General features: G+C 42.7%; 2 protein-coding genes across 2 annotated transcripts; one reads left to right on the forward strand and one right to left on the reverse strand.

Moving 5' to 3' along the window:
- Window positions 1-43: 43 nt before the first annotated feature.
- rin1a (Ras and Rab interactor 1a) lies at window positions 44-4,729 on the reverse strand. Its single transcript, XM_089016802.1, has 8 exons — window positions 4,635-4,729; window positions 3,582-3,825; window positions 3,348-3,418; window positions 2,850-3,053; window positions 2,641-2,755; window positions 2,484-2,556; window positions 2,285-2,376; window positions 44-1,907 (listed from the first exon to the last, which is right to left on the reverse strand). The coding sequence occupies exons 4-8, from the start codon at window positions 3,051-3,053 to the stop codon at window positions 868-870; spliced, it is 1,524 nt and encodes a 507-aa protein (XP_088872928.1). The 5' UTR covers window positions 3,348-3,418; window positions 3,582-3,825; window positions 4,635-4,729; the 3' UTR covers window positions 44-867.
- rbm14a (RNA binding motif protein 14a) lies at window positions 4,189-20,005 on the forward strand. Its single transcript, XM_089016797.1, has 8 exons — window positions 4,189-4,235; window positions 5,212-5,391; window positions 6,054-6,238; window positions 6,491-6,664; window positions 6,792-6,901; window positions 14,971-15,249; window positions 15,334-15,587; window positions 17,358-20,005. Exons 1-8 carry the CDS (start codon window positions 4,198-4,200, stop codon window positions 17,818-17,820), a joined length of 1,683 nt encoding a protein of 560 aa, XP_088872923.1. The 5' UTR covers window positions 4,189-4,197; the 3' UTR covers window positions 17,821-20,005.
- Window positions 20,006-20,370: the final 365 nt, after the last annotated feature.

The following is a 20,370-nucleotide window of genomic DNA, read 5'->3' on the forward strand; positions in this document are numbered from 1 at the left end:
GGCAATATTTTATTGTATACATTCTGTATTCAAATTTTGGACCTGACAAGACACTCGTCCACCATACTGCAAAACATAAGTCAAACACCTAAATGAATACAATACATATATATTGATTTATATAGCGCAATTCTTTTGATAGAAACACTTTAGAGAATATTGCTGGAAATGTATTTTTGGCACATTAAGTTTTAATTAGGTTGAATACTAGAAAAGGTTTCTTCAGCCGACATCTGTACTTTGAAGGTGTTGGACATTTCGCTCATCTGAAGAGCTTCGTCAGTGAACCACAGTTGTGCTGGTAGCTCTGGCCCTATATATATTCAGGCTCACATGCAGGCACGTTTCGTGATCCTGCGTGTGTTGCTGGAAGCCGGCGAGGGTTTGGTGGGCCTGAAGGAGACCACGGGAGCCGATGGGAAGCCTACGATATCGTAAGCATGATCCAAATTACAACAGACTTCTTAGGTCGTTACTACAGGCTTAGTCATGCTGATGAGGTGATACCAGAGCGAATGGGGCTATCAGAGCTAAGCATAGAACATAATCAGACAGAACAAAAGAAGTAATCAGATTATCTTCAGAAAGTATTCCACTGCTCCCCCCAAACTTAGAGCAGGGACCTACCAAAGCGGAGGTCTGGCACCGCCACCTCTGCCCATTAGGAATATATGAAGGGCAAATGCTACCAGCACAACTTTAGTTCGCTGACGACTCTTCGGATGAGGAGCGAAACGTCCGACACCTTCAAAGAAGTACAGATGACGACTGAAGAAACTTTTTGATCGATGGACCACTCCTGTATGACTGAGCGCCTACACAGACGCAAGGTTTAATACTGTCACCACTTATAAATTGCATCGCAATTTACCCCGATTCTGTTTGCTGCACATGATCATTGCCTTCTTGTGGCGTCTCTATCTCTTCCTCCAAACTACTGAAGGAACTGCAGCTATCTGTGTCAGCCAGAGAGGCAGCTGCCATTTCATTGTGGAGTTCCTCCACTCTGTTCTCCTCATGTGGTCCCTCTTCCACCCTAGATCTGGACTCCGGTGTTTGACTGGTCTCTACCAGTTGAGCCAAGGAAGGTGAGAAGAAGGGCGACAAAGAGAAGGGGACACTGGGGGAAGAGGACGGAGACTGATAAGGGGAAGCGGAGAGGGACAAAGGAGCCCTTGGCGAAAGAGATGGGAATTGATAATTCGACAAGTTGGGTTGAGAATCTGCAGGAGGGTCACGAGGGGTGTGAGACATTTTGGGAGGAAGTGGCGGAACGTATTCAGTGGGATACGAACACTGTGAGGGGGAGACTGAAAATGGTTGCATGTAGTCCGGGTTGACAGGAGGATGTTCCAATAATGACGGGAGTCTGCCATCCATTATTTCCTCTTCTGCAGGTGAGGAGTGTGATGATTGGCAGTCCTGGGATGCAGGTGTAGTCATCTTTTGGACTTTTCTTCTAGTTTTGGGCATAAGAGGGGGTGGAGGTGGTGGAGCGAGGGGAGGCAACATAAGGGATGATGTCTCTGTGGACACCCGCACCTTGAAGCTTCGTTTCATCAGGCGCCGCTTGGACAGGATGCTGTCAGACTGCAAGAAAAGAGGGTTGATGAAGCAAAGGGCGCCCAGGCCCGAGCCGCAGTCCAGCTCCCTGGGGCTGCGTGTCTCAATGGGACAGAATTCACGGAACAGGTCAGAGTTTGGGCATGATTTTTGCTGACATTCAGCAATTGTCATCTGGTTCACCGAGTCAGGCTGAGAAGCGGAATCAGGCAGAGCCGAGGAAGGTGGTTGTGGGGCCGCATCCTGTGGGAGTGAGACTAAAGAGGTCTGTGTCTTGTCCTTGTTCGTCTGGGTCTTCAGTGGCTCCCGTGGCCCCCGTACATTGAGGTGTGAACTCCAGAATTCTAGTGACGAAATTATAGAATGTCATGTCTAATAACTTGAATGTTGATCCACAAAATTGATGAGAAGGGGAAAAATAGACTTTGCTACAAAAATGACAACTTCAAAACAAAATGGCTCATTTCCTGTTTGTAATGGGGCATACTGTTATAGATAGACCCAATGTTACTCATTGAAATGGTCGTCTTTTTGTGTAACTTTGTAGGGCATGGTATTGAATAGGTCTTTCGAAGTTATGTTGGAGATCCCTAAAATACATAAATTAGATTTTATTTATTTTGGGGCACACTGAGGCCCTCAAAATAGCAACGGTTTCAAAGAAACAAAAATAAACTGATCCACAGAGATGAAGAAATATTTGATTTTGAAAGAAACCAACCTATTCCCATGTGAGAGATAGACTCCAGCTCTTTGTGGGAGGTTGCTCTAGCAATGGCCTCAGGAAGCTCCAGGGGAAAGGGTAATACATCTCTAGTACAAAAGTAGAATGAGTTAATTACGGTATTTAATATTTTTTATTATTCTCACCATAGAACTAGGCGCATTGCATGATAGAATGAGTGTAAAATGATCTTTACCTGCTGACACAATAGAATGAAACAAGTCTTGGAAGGTCTGGAAAACTGATGGCTGATGTCTCCAGAGTCAGAGCTGAGATTGACAAGTGAAGCTGCAGTTTATTGATTCTGGTACATACGAACTTGAAAGTCAACTAGCATCATCATCAAGACTCACTCGAATGTTCTTCCCTAATGCCAAACTGTTGCACAAAGGATGGCACGCTGTCATCCACCAGACGCACACATAATACATTTCTCTGGGACGTCCGGGACTTTCGCACTAGGAACGCCTGCAAGGCAACGCATGACTGGATTGTCAAGTTCAGAAAGGCTAAAAAAGCCAAACCAGCGAGTATTTTTGATTTTTTGTTTTGCGTGTCTGACCCCAGGAGGCTCCCTCTGCAGAATGTGCAGAGCAGTGGCAGGGTTGATTGACAACTGTAGCCAGACGGGCACTGTCAACAAAAGCCGGTCCAGGACGCTGACGCTCTTGAGGGACCCGCCTCCACGCTGGTGGCCCATAAACTTGTGCTCTGACCCCTGGTTGGGCTCCGGAAAATCATACAGAGGCTCATCTTGCTGGGCCATCTGTAAAATCAAGAGATCAAAAACTCTGTAAATTGAAAGCTTTGCCTTTTGGTGAAGTTCCTTTTTGACCATGCCAGACTGATACAAAGTCCGAATCACAGCAGACGCTGCACCGATCGGCCTGTCGGTCTCCCGCTCCACCCTGGTCTCACTCAAGATATTGAAACTAGATGAGTTTAAGTATCTTCAATTGTTCAAATATTTGAATAAATTCAATCCATTGTAACAGCCGTGGTTCATAAAACTCAGCAAGCTGCAACCTAAGCTTTTTACAACAGGAAGCACTGCACACACCTGCGTGATAAATCCTGGACCGTGTCAGCAAGTTCAGACTTGGTTCACAGGCAGACAGAGCTTATGGGGAGCTGTGGAAATAAATGCAGAAAGTACAGTGTTCACACAGAATTGACAACAGGATTACGGTACAATGCATTATGCAACATGAGTGAAACATATATGTGGTTCATATTTCAACATTATACTCTAAGGTAAGCTTCTCAAACGTACACATAACAGGAATGCTTTTACCTGGTTGCTCCTTTCACACATTTGAGTTTCTTTGGACAAAAACCATGCTTCTATTATGAATAATATTAATTATTATGATACCCTTCTATGGAAAGTAACACTGTGGTCTGTCATAACACGAGCTCCCACGTCCAGAGGTGTCTTCTTTTCTCTCCTTTTCTCCTCCTACTCTTGTCTTCCTTTTCCTCTTCATTTCATTTCCTTCTTCTTCTTTGTTAGCTCCTCCCCTCTCACCTGTTATCACCTGTAAACATTCATGAATAGTACATGTATATTTAGTATAAAAGAGATAATTGTTATTATGAGATGCAGGGCGACCGCACAAAGTACGGTTTTAAAAACAAAGTTTAAAGGAAGGAATACAAAAAAAATATGTCGCACTTCGTCATGACGTCACACACCTGTATTCCCGTTTACGGAGCTCATAATTGAGCGTTATTAAAAAAAATGTCAAGGCTAAGCACGGGAAATTAAAACAATGATACATTCTAATAATATGTTGAATTGATATTTATTTTTAAACCCCCTTCTTTGTAGTGAAAAATACAGTACGTCACGACGGTTTAGTTTTTGTCGAAAGTGCACCCTCTGTTGCCCTAAAGAAAACCAAAGCCGGATGTGCAATTTGAAATACGGCTTCGGGGACCGCGTTGGGTAAGCTCTCCGTTAGCTAAATGCTAAACGAAAATCCTTACTATTCCCGCTTTGTTAATGTGAAAGTAGCGGCATGGTGGTGCTTGTTCGCTTAAACCGGGTTGTTTGTTTTACTTCTAAAGTGCAAATTTAATGAAAACGCACGAAAGAGGTTTGTGTTGTTGTGATATTGCTAGCAGATCTAAGCTACTGTAGCTAATATTAGCCAGCTTCTACAAGATGTCGTTTCCAGCCGTCGCGTCACCGGCCTTACTTCCTTCACGCTGTTGCTTTTCTTATATAGTTTACCAGTTTTATATAGAATACATTGTCCGTATCTGCACACAATAAACGGTATATTTGGCCCACGTTAAGGTCTATGACGTGGAGCTAATAGCTTTATTTGCTTAGCTAATGTACCTGTTAGCCCAAGTCAACTCGCTCTGATTCAACTTGAGCAATTTTTTGGAAACAATCCTTCTTCGAAGAGATGCACACTTGTTATCGCCGAATGAAACTGGTAGTTATTCAAACTTTATTTATGCCAAGTAACACCTACAAAAATAACAAAACTGTCCGTGTACCTCCCACCACGACCAACGTAAACCGCAGTAGCGTTCCCCCATGGAATTATCGCAAGGGACAGCAATGTATTCACTTCTAAATCACCGACATTGTTCGTTGGGATAATATATTGAGGTAAAAAAAACTACACCTAAATAATTATTCATTTAAATTGTCCACTAGTGCCATGTGTTTGTAATGTAGCATTGAATTGCGATGGTTTCGTGCCTTTATTTCTTAGGAGTTCAGAAAGCAAAAGATACATTTATGAATAAATTTACTTGACCTACCTTATACCTTATCGCACAGTACATACAAGGTAATACTTTTGTAATTATGAAACTCGTTTAATTGCGATGAATGGAGACACCGTTGAGTATTGTCGTTGCTATTTTTATTCAGCTAATTTTCTTAATCCACCATTTACTTGCAGATGCCTCGTTGTTCCAGAGATGAGTGGCGACAACGTCAAGTTGTTTGTGGGAAACCTTCCTCTTGATGCGACTCAAGACGAGATCAACAAGCTCTTTGCACCCTATGGAGAGATTAACACCTGCTCCTTGCTCAGACAGTATGCTTTTGTTACCCTGAAAGGAGACGGAGCTGCTGACAGGTATATCCAGTGAGGTTTTCCCTTTGACATTGTAAATTTCAAGGAGACTCATTAGGGTTACGGATCAGTTGGTATGCAGTCAATCACAGGCCATACACAGAATCATTGACTTCACATGTACATTTGAACAGTTAATTTAATGCCAGTCAGCATTGTAATGTGGTAGCATGCATTTTTCAAATTGTAAATTCTGCTATTTTGGTTCGGTCAGTTGGTAGGCTAAATACGCTTATAAATGAAATGTATTTGGATTTGGATTTAGATTTGCCTTTATTAGTCTCGCAGTGGAGAAATTTACATTTCACAGCAGCAAAGTGATGAGAGGAATGAAAGTAGAAAAACAAAATATACGAGCTGCTGGAAATTATTATTATTATATAATATAAATACTGTATCTGGACTTCAGATAAGTTCAATGCTTTAGTACACTTCTCTAGTTTGCATATTGTTACATGAAAAGTCAAAGTCATTACTTTATATTTGATTTCAAATTAACATTGTGTCACTCATGATTGACCTTTATTTTAGCGTAAGTCTAACCTGTTAAAAAAAGTGAGTGTGTGTGATAAATCTGTCATTGTTTACTATAATGCAAGCATTATGTGTCCTACATACTTGGCAATAAAGATGATTCTGATTCTGATGTATTTTTTTTTCAACAGGGCCATTCGGCATCTTGACGGCAAGGAGTACAGAGGCAGACCCCTTGTGGTGGAGGAGTCACGCGCACGGCCTCCCAACTCCACTAAAGTATTTGTGGGGAATCTGAGTGCAACATGCTCTGCCGATGACCTGCACGGCCTCTTCTCGACATTCGGAAGAGTTTTAGATTGTGACAAAGTCAAAGGTGACATCCACATTCACCAAAGAATACTTGTGTTCAATCATGTGTATTCATTCGAATGTACCTTTTTATATTTAAGGAAATACTTTATTAGGCTGGGTTCAAACTTGCATGGTTCAAATAACATAATTACGATTAAAAGAAAGCAAGGAAATAATGTATGTTTACAAATTGGGAATATACTTGAATTGGTTATTTGATCTGCAGTGTAATTGTTTTCCTCTGATGACAAATAGCATTCTTTGTCTCCTACAGCCCGATTATGTTCAAATGTGGGCTATGCATTTGTGCACATGGAAAGGAAAGAGGAGGCCATGGCAGCCATCGACGCACTCAACGGGACCATTTTTAAGGGCCGGCAGCTGGCTGTAGAGCTCTCCAAAGCTCAACCTTTGGTTAACCAGCTTATGACGTCTGGGAATTCAGTCGGTGTGTTATTATTTATTGATGACTTTTTTTTTTGTTTTTGTTTTTTTGTCGGTTTTGAAACTGTCCTGGAAATAAAAAACAAAGAAACCCTTAATGTCATCATGTTTCACACTCTTTTTCCTGGCAGGTGGTAGAGAGGGTCTACTTCCTCGGCCGGCTGGCTCCATGGAGCATCACCAGAGTCATGCTGCTGTGCTGGCGGCGGCTGCAGCAGCTGCTGCCGGGCTTCCAATACAAGTAGGGATTACATGATTTATTGAGAAATGATAACATTACATACATTCACTGTGAGCATTCGATATGTTAATTTTGTTGTTACTATCTGAGTGAGTATAATGTTTCGTAGGTGTTTCAAAGAAGTTAAAGCCTCGGTTGGTTAAGCTTACACTGCATTCAAGGTTTCTTAATAGCAAGCGCAATGATTCTTAAATCCCATGTGAGGGAAATTAATGTCCGGTTAAAACTTCGTTTGTCTCTCCTGGTTCGCGCATTGTCTGGAGTTCACTTGATAAAAATATCAGCAAGTACAATAGATGGTGGACAAACATCTACTTTATTCTAATGAGGCAGAGAAAGCACTTCTCCTCTCGGTGGGACGAAGACATGAGCACAAGAAGCAAAGAGAAGCAAGAGAAGGCAAGAGCAAGAACGAGCTCCCGCTCCAAGTTTTTAAACATACAGAGTGGCGATCTGTTGTCCAATCAGTTGCGAACAAGTCGACCTTTCCCGTCCAATCGGTCACGAGCAACTCAGTGTTGGGCGGGTCTTAGATTGAAGTTGGAGCTGTTGCTTTTTTCCTTCCACGGCTATTGTACTAATAAGACTGATAGTTTTATTTAACTAAATTAGACTGAAATTAAACGTGCACAATTCATAATATACACTAAGCTAAACATGAAAAAACATATGTTTACTAATATAAACATGAAATAACGTAATATGTTTACTAATGTGCATAAACACTCTATCATTCCCTCCTGTTGTACATTTAAACATCAGTTCATACATTTCCAAAAGATTTCATGCATGCACGTCATACTAATTGCACAGGGAACCATTCTAATCTCATCTATCCAACGTCTAATATTATTTAACTTACCATGGAGAAGGCGAAAAACCTCTATCACAATTTTGCTGCTGTGATATATAACCTCTCCATTTTTGAGGGTTTTTAATGAGGAAAACTCCTTCTCGGCTCTCCGTTTTCTTTTTTTTGCTTTTGTTCTTTGGAGCAACCACTCTCTGGCCATGGTGTACTATCCCTAGCTACAACACTGGGTCCCCTTCACGCATTTGTTGATACAAAACCTTTGCGTAATTCACCTGAGAATTAGTTATCATATTCATTAGCATTGTTCTTAAGCATGGAATAATACAACCAATGACTAAGAAAATAAGTACAATCACAATTGCGAATGGGATAAACAGTCTGAGCAAAGTCTTATACCAAGAGCCCCCAAAGAGCCCGTCAAAGATCCACGGTTGATCAGGCCGGTGATCTTTGGCCATGGCATCTCTGAGATCCCTGACAACAGACAGAGCATCAGTCATGTTTATGGAATTCGCTTCTTCGGGTATGTACGTACAACAAGTATCACCCACCATAGCACAGACGCCCCCTTGTGGGGCTGTCAAAAGGTCCAAAACCATTCTATTTTGCAGCACCATTTGTCTAATTGCTGCAATTTCAGTGTTTTACATTTCATCTACTTCCAAACTGGCGTTTACAAACACTTGAAACCTGTAGTCAATTGTTTCAATTCGTAGCATGTTTTTAGCTACTCCAATTTGTGGAAAAAGAGCTAACATTACCTTACTTCCCGTGCTATGGTGTTTGAATTGTTCTGGAACATCAGTTCCCCAGATCGAATCGTGGGGCTTAAACGACACTCTTCTTTTCACATGATGGTGTGCTGGACGACTGGTAATGATGAAAGTATTGTCAGTCACAGTAACAGGTGCGCACATACCGTAGGCTTTCGGAGGAATAAAAGAATATACTTTCCAACCACATAACCACCAAAGATGTGAAGATACAGGTAAAATGGTGACATTAGTGTTTAACGGTAGCACGTATAAACATCTATTCTCATCTATAAAACCTAGATTTTGACCTGTACCGTACATTGCAACGCATACTGGTAATCGCAATCCGCTCTCGGTCATAACCTGATTTTCAGTTTCCAAAATGGTATCCAAACTTGGAACAATCTCTCCTCTCGAAGCATTGCGAAGAACTGGAAAATGTTGATCAGGTTTATGCGAAGATATTAACATATACGCAGCTCGAGCCATTTTATCTCCAAATACCTTTGAATGCACTCTTTGTTGCGTTACAGAATGTGGCATAAAAGAACAAACAAAGCAATTACTTTTCCTATTTTGTTTAGCAATTAATGTAGCATAACGATACCACGTGTTTGATAACAACGGATTCCAGTCATGTTTTTCTCCTGCAAATGGTTGATATAATGCGTCCATGACATCTGAATTTTGGGCTTTTTTGTCAGGTGTTTCCATCCAGGCTGTCGGTTTGATATGCGGTTTGCGCTGGAAAGGCGATGTCACGACTGGTGTTGTCAAAGATGACAACATGCATATAGTTACAGGAAAACCAGTGTGATGTTCACGAAAATCAGGACAGAGTCTCAAGTCCATGCATCCCGCAACCTTGTGGGTTACGATAACGAGTTGGATATCTGTCATTGTGCCAGTTCCAGTTCCTAACCAGTTCCCTTGAGTTATCTTTCTGACAATTCGTTTTGCTTCTTGGGCACAGCTATTTTGAACCCATTTTGTTTTGGGCTCAGAATGGACCACAACTGAGTCCCAACCAGTGGTCCAAGTCTTCCCTGACTTGATACGAGCGTACCAAGAACCATGAGGGTAATCACTTCCCGTTTGTCGTGCTTCGTTCCTGAGGATGTTAAGAGGAAATGAGATGATTCCTGCATCTTGTAGTGGCAAGCAGGCTACAGGATGTGCCATGCTAGGGCACTTTTCTGTCATTGTTGGTTGCAATGGTGGAGTCTGGCAGGCTGATGGAATGGGAGGCTTTACGTGCGTCATCTGGATTGCCTCCACTAATTCATACAGCAAGATGATGTGGACCAAACCCATGGCTATTGAGTGGTTTGGCTCCGTCTCTCTTCCACCTGCTCCGGATCTGGTTGGTGAACGATTTTGCAGTGGCTTTGATGCACCCAGGTGGACCTCTCGGCGATTTTGATGGCAGTTGGCGTGGTTATCAGCACGGTGAATGGCCCCTCCCACTTTGGCGCAGACCTTGATCAGCGCCTTCGGGGAGCCCAGCAGCCTCTCTGTTCCTGCAAAGGGAACACAGGACTGCGGCAGTACACGTGCTGTGGACCTCTTTGTTGTTGTACAACATTTCACACAACCATTTTGCCAACAAAGCACCTGGATCTGATTCATTCTTTTAGAATAAAATGCAACTGGTCTCAGCTTTTGTCCATGCTTTTGTAACAGGACTGAAGTCATGTATTTGTCTTTGCAGTCAACTGTTTGAACAAAAGGTTTGTCATAGTCAGGTAAAGCTAAGACGCTAGTGTTTGCTATCAAATTTTTTAATTCTGTAAATGCTTTACTGCCCTCTTCGGTCCACTGAATAGAGTCTTTCAGTGCCATTTCGTCTTGGTATATAAGTGTCAATAATGGTTGGGTAACTTGTGCATAATGCGGAATCCAAGTTCTGCAATAATTGCACAGTCCCAAAAACGTCATCATCTGTTTTTTCGTCTTAGGTCGAGGAACCTGCAAAATTGTCTGTTTTCTCTTAGTTGTCAACTCTCTTCCCTTTCTTGACAAAAGATGTCCTAAGAAAACTACTTCTTGTTGACAGAACTGCAATTTATCCAAAGAAGCTTTGTTACCTGTATTCGCTAAATATTGGAACAAAGCTATTGATACAGTCTTGTTCTCATCTTCAGTCGGTGAAGCAATTAAGATGTCGTCAACATACAAAAGAATCTGAGAAGATTCAGGATGTTTAAAATCAGCAATACACGAAGACATTTCCTGTGAAAAAATTGTAGGACTATCTGTAAACCCTTGTGGTAATCTTGTATATGTATATTTTTTCCCATTAAATGTAAATCCGAACCAATGACGTGAATTTTTGTGTAATGGAATGGAGAAAAAGGCATTGCTCAAATCAATCACTGTAAACCATTTTTTGTCAGGTTTTAAACTGTTCAATAATGTGTGCGGGTCTGGCACACACGGAGCACGTGATTGTATGGATTTATTTACCTGTCGTAAATCATGCACCATTCTCCAAACTCCAGATTCCACTTTTTTAACAGGAAATATCGGTGTATTACATTCACAAGTTGGGTCTTCAATCAAAATACCAGCTTTCACCATATCCCGTATTACAGGGGTGATGCCAATAATAGCGTCCTGTTTCAATGGATATTGTTTAAGTCTTGGTCGATAAGTCGTTTTAGGCAATACTTCAACTGGTTTCGCTGTTTTAAGTAAGCCCACATCAGTTTTTCCCGATGACCAAAGGGTGGCAGGGACGTCTGGAAAGTCCTCCGCCCCTAAAGTGGCCATCAGTGATAATTCTAATGAATCGACCTTTACTGGGTCCCCCATAGCGTCAACTACGAAGGACTCCAGAAAATTCACTTTTTTGGGTTTATACCCTTCTTCTGTTGGTATTAAAGCTATTTGCAATTTTTGTAACAGGTCTCTCCCCAACAAATTTATAGGACACTCTCCACTCAAGACCATAGTGACCTTGTATGGACTTAGTCCCTCATCTAAAATTTTTATTGGTTTAGAAATCGGTAACAATGTCACTTTCCCATCTGCAGATACCACAGAAATTTGTTGTCGACTCGGAGTGACACCTGGAATGGTGTCTCTTAACACTGATCTGCATGCACCACTATCGCAAAGAAATTTGACATCCTTTTTCCCGATTTTTAGCCAATAATAAGGTTTTTCGTTTTCCGGTAAGGTTAAGGCAAACACATTAGTCAAATCCAAGATTTCAACTGGTTTTATTGATTCCCATTCCTCACTGTTGTGACTGTTGTCATCAGTGTTGAAATGGGGTTCCTCGCGTCAATCTGAATGTTTTGTTTTATGTCCTTCACCATATCGCGTATTATATGGTGGAGGTCTGTAAGATTTCCCATGTTTCCTTTTCGGTATAGGTTTCTTTTTGCAGTGGCGAGCCATATGCCCTACACTGCCACAACTGTAGCATCGATCATTGTGCGGCATCCGTCTCTTCATCCGATCCTGGTATAACACGTTCTCCATTATGTTACCCATGGTAGATGCCATCACATGTTCCATCGGCGAATCTGCACCATTTCCCCACTTTTTTCTCACCACTTCTTGGGCGTGTATTGCCCATTCCATGAGATCAACCAACCTTCCAGTCCGGTGTTGGACATAATGTTTGCGAATGAAATCTCCAATTTCCGGCGTCAAATTCTGCAAAAATGTTTGCTTGAATTGGTTGACATATATAGAATTCTCATCAGCAGATTCAGGAATACAGCAGTGGTTTCGAAAAACATTTTCCAAGCGTCCCCGAAAAATGTTAATGTCTTCCCCACGTAACTGTCTACAATTCTGAATCAAGCCAAAGTTTGGTGTTTTCTTCCATAATGTTCGGATGTTTTCACAAACCAATCTTCGTTGGGTTGACGCTTCCTCGTACGTCATATTTGTTCCCATCGATGTTTTCCCAGTGAAGTCACCTTTCACCCGATTCCAATGGTGTCCCAAGCATCTCCTGAAAACCTTAAGTGTTTCTTGTCCATTCAACTGATAAGAAGCACATAATTCCTCAAAATTCTCAGTCCAACTTTCTGCATTTTCAACAACATTACCTAGTCCTTTACACGCTTCTGCAACATCACTGTCGCTCCATGGCCGATAAACCAAGATAGTTTGATCATGTATGCTTGAAGAATTAGGATTTGCTACCTGAATGAGTGGCAAAGCGTCACAGTCGCTTCCATTATTCATTTCAATTCCATTCAACTCTTCAAACGGATACAATTGTCCAGAACAATTTGCTTTGCTCCTCGTACGAGAAGAGACACAATCAGCGGCAATCTGATTTGCCATCTCAGGTTGTAATCCTCGTATTCCTCCAGTAGGGGTCATAAGCGCTCCATTCTGCTGGTCTGCCCAACAGACATTTGGAGTCATCACCTGGGGGGCCCACCCAGGGGGGCCCACCCGCCCCACAGGGGTTGAACAAATGGCGTCCTCCCCCTTCTTCAGCTCCGCGGAGGAGGAGGGGGGTCGTGGCGCCTCGACGGGGCAGCCCCCCGCCTCTCCCCCTCGCCTCCCGTGGGGGAGCCCTGGGGATTGAAACAATGGCTGCTCTCCATTTCCTACCAACTTTTCATTGGGACGTGCAACAGACGAAGCCACAGTTTCATCGTCAGAGCTCACTTTGGAAGACATTGCAACTATCGCTTTCTCCTCTTTTTTCATCCGTTTGGCTTCCATTTCTCTCTCTCTGATTTTTGCTTGCGCAATCCAAGCTTCGCAGGCAATTATCTCGGCACGTATCTTTCCAAGAGATTTTTTCATCGCGGATGCTTCTTGAAGTTTCAATAGAAACAAAACTTCCTTCAGAGGCTGGAGTTGTAAAGAACCAGAGAACGTACTACAGTCCATCCATTTCTTGCAATAAAGTTCGCTACCTGGGAACTTTTTGGACATAAACTCTACGTCCCTATGAATTGGGGTCTTTTTAGAAAAAATAGCACCCATTTTCACGATTGCAACAACAAATTCCTTCTTCAGCTATCACAAGAAAGGAAGCACACCTCGCGATGTTGATTCAAACCCAAGAACAAAGGGCGTGATTCGCGCCAGTCCTCAGCCAGGATGCGCGTTCACGCACACACACAAGGAATGCTCTTACGCACACACGCACACCAACACACACACACCAACGGCTCAAATGACTTCGCCCCCACCCTTTCTTCTCTCCGAGACAAAGAACTTTCTCTGAGCCACGATGCTAGCATAGACAAACCAAGTTAAAAATGTATTTTTGATCTTATTTCTTTCCTCTCGACTCAGTACAATGGCAGCTGCCCTAAAACACTTCCGCTCTACAGACTAAAAGCGGTCCACCACACAAACTGAATCCCAGCTATCACCACCTTGTGAACAATATTCTTTCGCTGGAAAACTTCCGATTCACATTTCGGCGTGTGGATATTGCGTGCACCTTAATATGCACTCCTCCACCGGCACACGTATTCTCATTTGGCCACCTTGCCTAACGAAAATCGCTTCACACCGGTCCGTACGTGAGTCAAGTGGAAAAGAGACTCTCTGGCCAGGAGGTCTCACAATGCATTCAAACAATGGCTGCTAGCTAGCGCGCTACTTACTTAGTGAACTTTTGAATGCTGCCGTGTAGTCCTTCAGCCAGAACGCGAGGAGCCCAACTGCCACCAGAAAGTTGTGATTCTTCCTGTCTCTCGCGTGGAGGATTTTCCGCGAACAGGCTTTAGTGAAGAACGAAAAAAAAACTTCGTTTCTTCCGTAGGTTGTCCCAATCAAAGCGCAGATTTGACGCGCATCTCAATGCGGGTCTCCCGTCGAAAAATCATAAAACGGGTCAATCGCCAAGAGCTTCTTTAGCTCCCGTCTCGCTTTGACTGGTCACCCAGGTTGTGGTCCTCGAGCAAAGGCTGGTCGACGTAGCACGGGTTTTTCGGCACCAATTAATGTCCGGTTAAAACTTCGTTTGTCTCTCCTGGTTCGCGCATTGTCTGGAGTTCACTTGATAAAAATATCAGCAAGTACAATAGATGGTGGACAAACATCTACTTTATTCTAATGAGGCAGAGAAAGCACTTCTCCTCTCGGTGGGACGAAGACATGAGCACAAGAAGCAAAGAGAAGCAAGAGAAGGCAAGAGCAAGAACGAGCTCCCGCTCCAAGTTTTTAAACATACAGAGTGGCGATCTGTTGTCCAATCAGTTGCGAACAAGTCGACCTTTCCCGTCCAATCGGTCACGAGCAACTCAGTGTTGGGCGGGTCTTAGATTGAAGTTGGAGCTGTTGCTTTTTTCCTTCCACGGCTATTGTACTAATAAGACTGATAGTTTTATTTAACTAAATTAGACTGAAATTAAACGTGCACAATTCATAATATACACTAAGCTAAACATGAAAAAACATATGTTTACTAATATAAACATGAAATAACGTAATATGTTTACTAATGTGCATAAACACTCTATCAGAAATTACAAGTGATTTTACCTTTTTTCTGTCTGGCTTCTCAGGTTCAACAAAGCGTCCATAACTCATTCTACAACACCACGTCCTTTGACCCTACCTATGCTGCCCTGAAAGGCATTACAAGTTCAAAAGGTGCTGATGGCGTCATATACGGCGCTCTCGCTAGCCAAGTTTACGGATCCGTCGCCGACCAGGTGTACCAGGACATAGCCAATCACACCGTTGCGCCCACTGCCGCTGAGGAGTACGAGCCTCACAGCACACCAGATCCGACAACGCTTTTCGAGGCCGCAAGAGCCAAGTTCTTCCAGGAGGGACAAAAGGTCTTAAGATTCGATGACTACAGAACAGTACATCAATTTTTATGTTTTTGGTATGTGACATATTTTTTTTCCTCTTTCTGTCAGGTTCTGGCCGAGCAGCAGGCAGGGAGAAAAACGACCACAACAACAAATACAACAACAACCACAACGACAACCTCAGGAACATCAGAAACGGAGCGAGATCGCAGTCCGATCAGAGGGAACCGGACGCCCTTGCTTCCGGACCCATCTCCAGGTTCCTTCACTCAGAATCGCACCAAACGCCGAGCTCTTCTGCCAACACCGCCCGGGGTAGTTGAAGACCCTGCAACCGCTGAAGGGACCGATCCTGTTGCTAGGTGAATATCCAGTGAACCATTTGTGTATTGATTTCCATAAAATTGTGGGAGGATCAAATCTTCTTCTTTTCCTTTCGGCTTTTCCCTTCAAGGGGTCGCCACAGCACATCAGTGTCCTCCCTCTTTAGAGGTTTGATCCGCATGTTTGTTTTGGCCAAGCTTTTACGTCGGATGCCCTTCCTGACACAACCCTCTGTATTCATCCGGGCTTGTGGGAGGATCAAATAACAGGTGTAAATAAGATAATTGATTGGAATTAAAAATCTGTGATTCAAAATACTCATCTACACTTGGATATTACCTTAACAGATGGAACATTTCTTGGACTGTATTTTATTGCCTTGTGTCTGTCTTTTTGGATAGAACAACAATAATAATAATAATACAGTAAAGTCTCGTTATATCGATATTCTCGGGAGTCAGAAAAAATATCGATATAACCGGACTATCGATATATCCGATCCTGCGGCATGTAAATTTTCTTCTTGTGTTCATAGAAATAGTATCGTAACAAGCAGTGCTATCGATATCACCGATATCGATATAACGAGACTTTACTGGAATACATTTTATTTCTCAGCGCCTTTCCAAACTCATGGACACTTAAAGGACAACCGACGTCACTTTTTTGTTTTTTTAACTGACATCAGAAAAACCTTTTATAGCATCTAAAATACCCAAAACACACAGTATGATATTTTTAGTCAAATGCAAAACACCAATAAAAATGACCTAAGGTGTCCAAAATCTGCAAAAAATTGAGCTGCGAATTGGGCATTTTCAGAAAGTCCCGTCCCCAGTTCGTGACGTCACGCCAAGACGTCTTGCATTGCTTGTGAATCAAAACAATGGCTTCAGATTCGGAGAATATGCTTTTTTGTAACACATCCAGTTATGAATATGATTCAAATAGTTGTGAAGAGGAAAGCATACATGTTTGCAATCGATTAAATAATTATATGTGCCATTTTGAGGCAACATTGGGGGAAAATCTCTCAACCAAAAAAAAGAGGCACAAAATGGCGACCTCCAGTGGCCACCTCCGCTTCCACAGGCTGATAAATTCCTTATATGGAGCTTGCCCTCTTCTGGCGGCTTTTGGGTGCAACACGGTTCTCAGACCAAACATGTACAGCAAAATACATTGACGTGATGGAAGGACTGCTACAATGTGTCTTTTTTCGGTCAGGGGGCGGTCCTTTCGTGGCATCACGTACGGACTTGTCACCAACTCAAAAACAAGTGTTCCTGAATATTCAGAGCGAGTCTTAAAACGTAAAATATAGCTATATGTGGTGGAATCTTGTTAAAATACGCTCAGTAGAAGTCATTTGAAGCCATTTTACAAATTATGGATACAACTTGTCCGGAGACGTCGGTTGCCCTTTAACAGTCACAAGACAATATTTTTTTTTTTATGCGGGTGAGCAGCGGCAGCCATTCGCGCCAGCGTTCACTCTATCCGGAAGTGACACAAGCTCGCACCACTAATGTGAGCGTGTATATAGACGGACAATAAAATACAGTACTTCCTAATTTATGTAGCGCTTTCACAACAGCTGCATCTGTAACAAAGCATAATAGTCAACACAAAGCAAAATAATAAACATGGACAGTTGTGCAATCTTAACGACTTTCCCCATGTACTCTATGATGTTTAAAAATAATAATAAAAAATAAGGGGCAAAATGACAGTTTTTGCCACCTGTGTTAAATTTAGCTAGTTTTCCTGCTTCAAACTGATGCACCCTTATTGAATTGTATTTGCAGGTCGTACACAGAATATTACCAACAGATGAATCAGTACCAACAGTACCAACAGCAGTACCAGCAGCAGTATCAGTATCTCCAATATGCCTACACCAACCCTCCTCCGCCCCCTCCTCCACCGACCACCACAGATTCCTCCAGCACAGCCCCGCCGCCCCCTGGGACGTACTCGGCGCCCCCATCTTACTCAGCCACCCCAGACTACGGACCCCCGGGCACCTACGACACCCCTGCCAGTTACAATACGTCCTCGCAGAGCTACTCCGGCAACTACGATGCCTCGGCTGGCTACGATGCATCAGGAGGCTACGGGGCGTCGGGAGCGTACGATACATCCGGAGCTTACGCACCGGGGGGAAGCTACTCTGCATCCACACCGTATGAGCAGACACCTGCACACGGGCATCAAATGCCCCAGCGCAATGATTACCCTTACAACACGCCAGAACCCCCTTATCGATAAACCATCACCCTTATAGTCACCCCAATACACAAACACACACTCATCCCAACACACAAATACACACGCATGACATTCACACAGTAGATGCGTGTGTGTATGTGTATGTGCGTACATATGTACATGAGTACTTGGCTATGGGGAAGTTGAAGAGAGAAGGCAGGCAGCAGGCAGCAACTATCTAATTTGAATGAGGAATTTTGGCTAAGTGTGTCTCTATCTGGCTTGAATTAATTCTACGGCACAGTGAATGCTATCCATTTTTTTTTTCAAATTAACAATTATGATTTTGAAGAGGGACAGTTGACTTGGTGATGATAAAAGTTGGTGTTTTTGCTTGCCGTTGAATAAGGGTTTGCCTTGGCTGATATGGCACGGACTCTTTACATGTTTGAACCCATGTTGACAGTAAACCAGGCAGTTTGTGAGTACGTTGGCTCAATTTATACATTTTGAAAGGACATACTCAACCCCCTTTTTTGCCCCCCCCCCCACCAAGTGCATCCATGTTTTGCTATTCTGTTCAGAATATATAATTGGCATCATTACAGTGGCATCTATCAGTGATAATAAGAAATCATCATAGATGTTTTCGGGAGTAACATTGCATTGTAGCATTGTGACGTTAACCAAATTGTTGGTGGGGCTAAGTAGGTTTGAGATCTCTCATACTCAGACTACTCAGGCAAACCTTTCTTTCATGCTCACTTGTTGAATAGTCCCATCAAAATTCTTTTTTTTCCCTGCCCCCACATTTTATGATATTTTCTCAGGTGACTCATATGTCCGCCCACACCCTCTTCTTAATTTTGTATGTATGGACAATTCTGAAAGCCAATAAGATCAATTGGGCTTCAACAATCTAAAATCACTCTTCCAAGTGTGACATCTCAGCTGCGTTTCGTACCTGGCGTTTGTTTATTTGAGACTTTTGTAAATACTTCTAGCCTTTTATAAATTGAACGTATCTGTCAATATTATGTTTCACTGCAATATTGACAGTTCAGAAATAATAATTGGAGTTTGGAGAGGGATAGCTGTTGAGTTTGAACAAGTTTGTATCGAAGCAAGTGAAGGGTTGTAGCTGGAAATCAATGTTACACCGATTAAACAAATACTGGTTTTCCCAATGTTTGAGATTGGAACGGTTGTGCTTGGATGTGATGTTAGTTGTAGAGCAGTGGTGAAGAAAGCTGAGGACCCTTTAAATGGTTTGCCTTCAAATCTGAGCGGAACCATGTAAGAATCGATGGCTTTTTGATCGCTTTTGACCCCCCCACCTCCTTCCGGAAAAGCACACTAATACCTGGATTTGTTTTTATATTTGGCTACTCGACCTTTTACATGTGAGTAATCACAACGCACATCTTCAGCCGGTGCTCACTACTTGAGCGATAGTCTCATTCATACACACACACGCCATGATATTCCAGCTTCTCCATGTAAACTTGTTAGTTGCATGCCATGTTGTTGCTTCTGCTCCAGCCACCTTCTTCCTCTTGCTGATTATTGCAGCTAGAGTGGGAGGAAGCCAAACTCTGAGCCCTTGCCTTGGACGTGCGCCGCTGTAGCGCGGGATGGGGGAAAACAGCAGCGTTAGGCTCCCCCGAAAACCGCTGTGGACGATGGGGGGTGGCCCCCCCACTAAGGTAACCACTCAGACCACACACTCCTGCCCCGGCCGGCCCGAAAAAAAAAAAAAAAAACATCACAGTTTGCAGATGCTGACACACACACGCCGTTGTCCAAAAGTGTTTTCAGGAAACTCCTCATTTGAGTTTTCACCCTTTTGGATGTTTTGTTTTGTTTAATTTTTTATAAACCCCCTGCCCAAGTCCACCAATATCATTCTCATACATTCCTGCCCCCCGAAGACCATACATGTGTGATCTTTGAAGATGGCGTCGAAGCAGGCACATCCAGAGCTGAGGGGTAGGTCACTTCCTTAGAATGGTCTTTTTTTTCTCGTCTTTCTGGTCAATTGAGGGTCAAGTGACCAGCTCGTGCAGGATCGATTGCTGGATCAAAGCTCAACTCATCCCCACGTTTCCCTTTCAATCTCCCACCGTGACCGTTTTCAATGCCACTCTTAATCTGTATGACAAATTTTCATTTTGTTTAAAATGACATTTTGTCCAATGTTCTTTTGAAATGTTTAAAAATCAATAAAAAAACATCCAACAAACAGTCTACATTTACTGTCTGGATGCTTCTTTCTTTATTGCCCGACGAGTCATTAAAAACAAATTGACAACTACAGCATTAGATGACATTTTATTCCATTACCTTTCAAGTACTCCAGCTCTTATCAAACCTGCCAAGTCCATTACTTTGTTTATGCAAATGGTAAGGGAGTAAAATTGAGTTTCATGCCCTCACAAGCAGATGAAGATGTCAATTGTGACAGTCAAAGCAGTCCACACAGATGCTTATATATACTGATGTAATAATTCTAAGACATCAATGTTCTTCAGTCGACAAAGCAGCATGAAACTGCACATACAGCGTGGCATGGCATTTCTTGCTTTCATGCTGGTTTTGGTAGACTCTCCT

This window comes from Hippocampus bargibanti, linkage group LG16, assembly GCF_051943395.1.
Source record: "Hippocampus bargibanti isolate YZ-2025 linkage group LG16, ASM5194339v1, whole genome shotgun sequence".
Taxonomy (NCBI): Eukaryota; Metazoa; Chordata; class Actinopteri; order Syngnathiformes; family Syngnathidae; genus Hippocampus; species Hippocampus bargibanti.

Excerpts from the sequence above, each read along its gene's own strand:
- rin1a (XM_089016802.1), bottom strand. The coding sequence starts at position 3,053 with ATGGCCCAGCAAGATGAGCCTCTGTATGATTTTCCGGAGCCCAACCAG. Across the intron at positions 2,377-2,483 it reads TCATTCTATTGTGTCAGCAG|AGATGTATTACCCTTTCCCC; the intron begins GTAAAGATCATT and ends CTTTTGTACTAG. Across the intron at positions 1,908-2,284 it reads TATCTCTCACATGGGAATAG|AATTCTGGAGTTCACACCTC; the intron begins GTTGGTTTCTTT and ends TTTCGTCACTAG.
- rbm14a (XM_089016797.1), top strand. The coding sequence starts at position 4,198 with ATGTGCAATTTGAAATACGGCTTCGGGGACCGCGTTGG. Across the intron at positions 5,392-6,053 it reads GGAGACGGAGCTGCTGACAG|GGCCATTCGGCATCTTGACG; the intron begins GTATATCCAGTG and ends TTTTTTCAACAG. Across the intron at positions 6,902-14,970 it reads CTGCCGGGCTTCCAATACAA|GTTCAACAAAGCGTCCATAA; the intron begins GTAGGGATTACA and ends CTGGCTTCTCAG.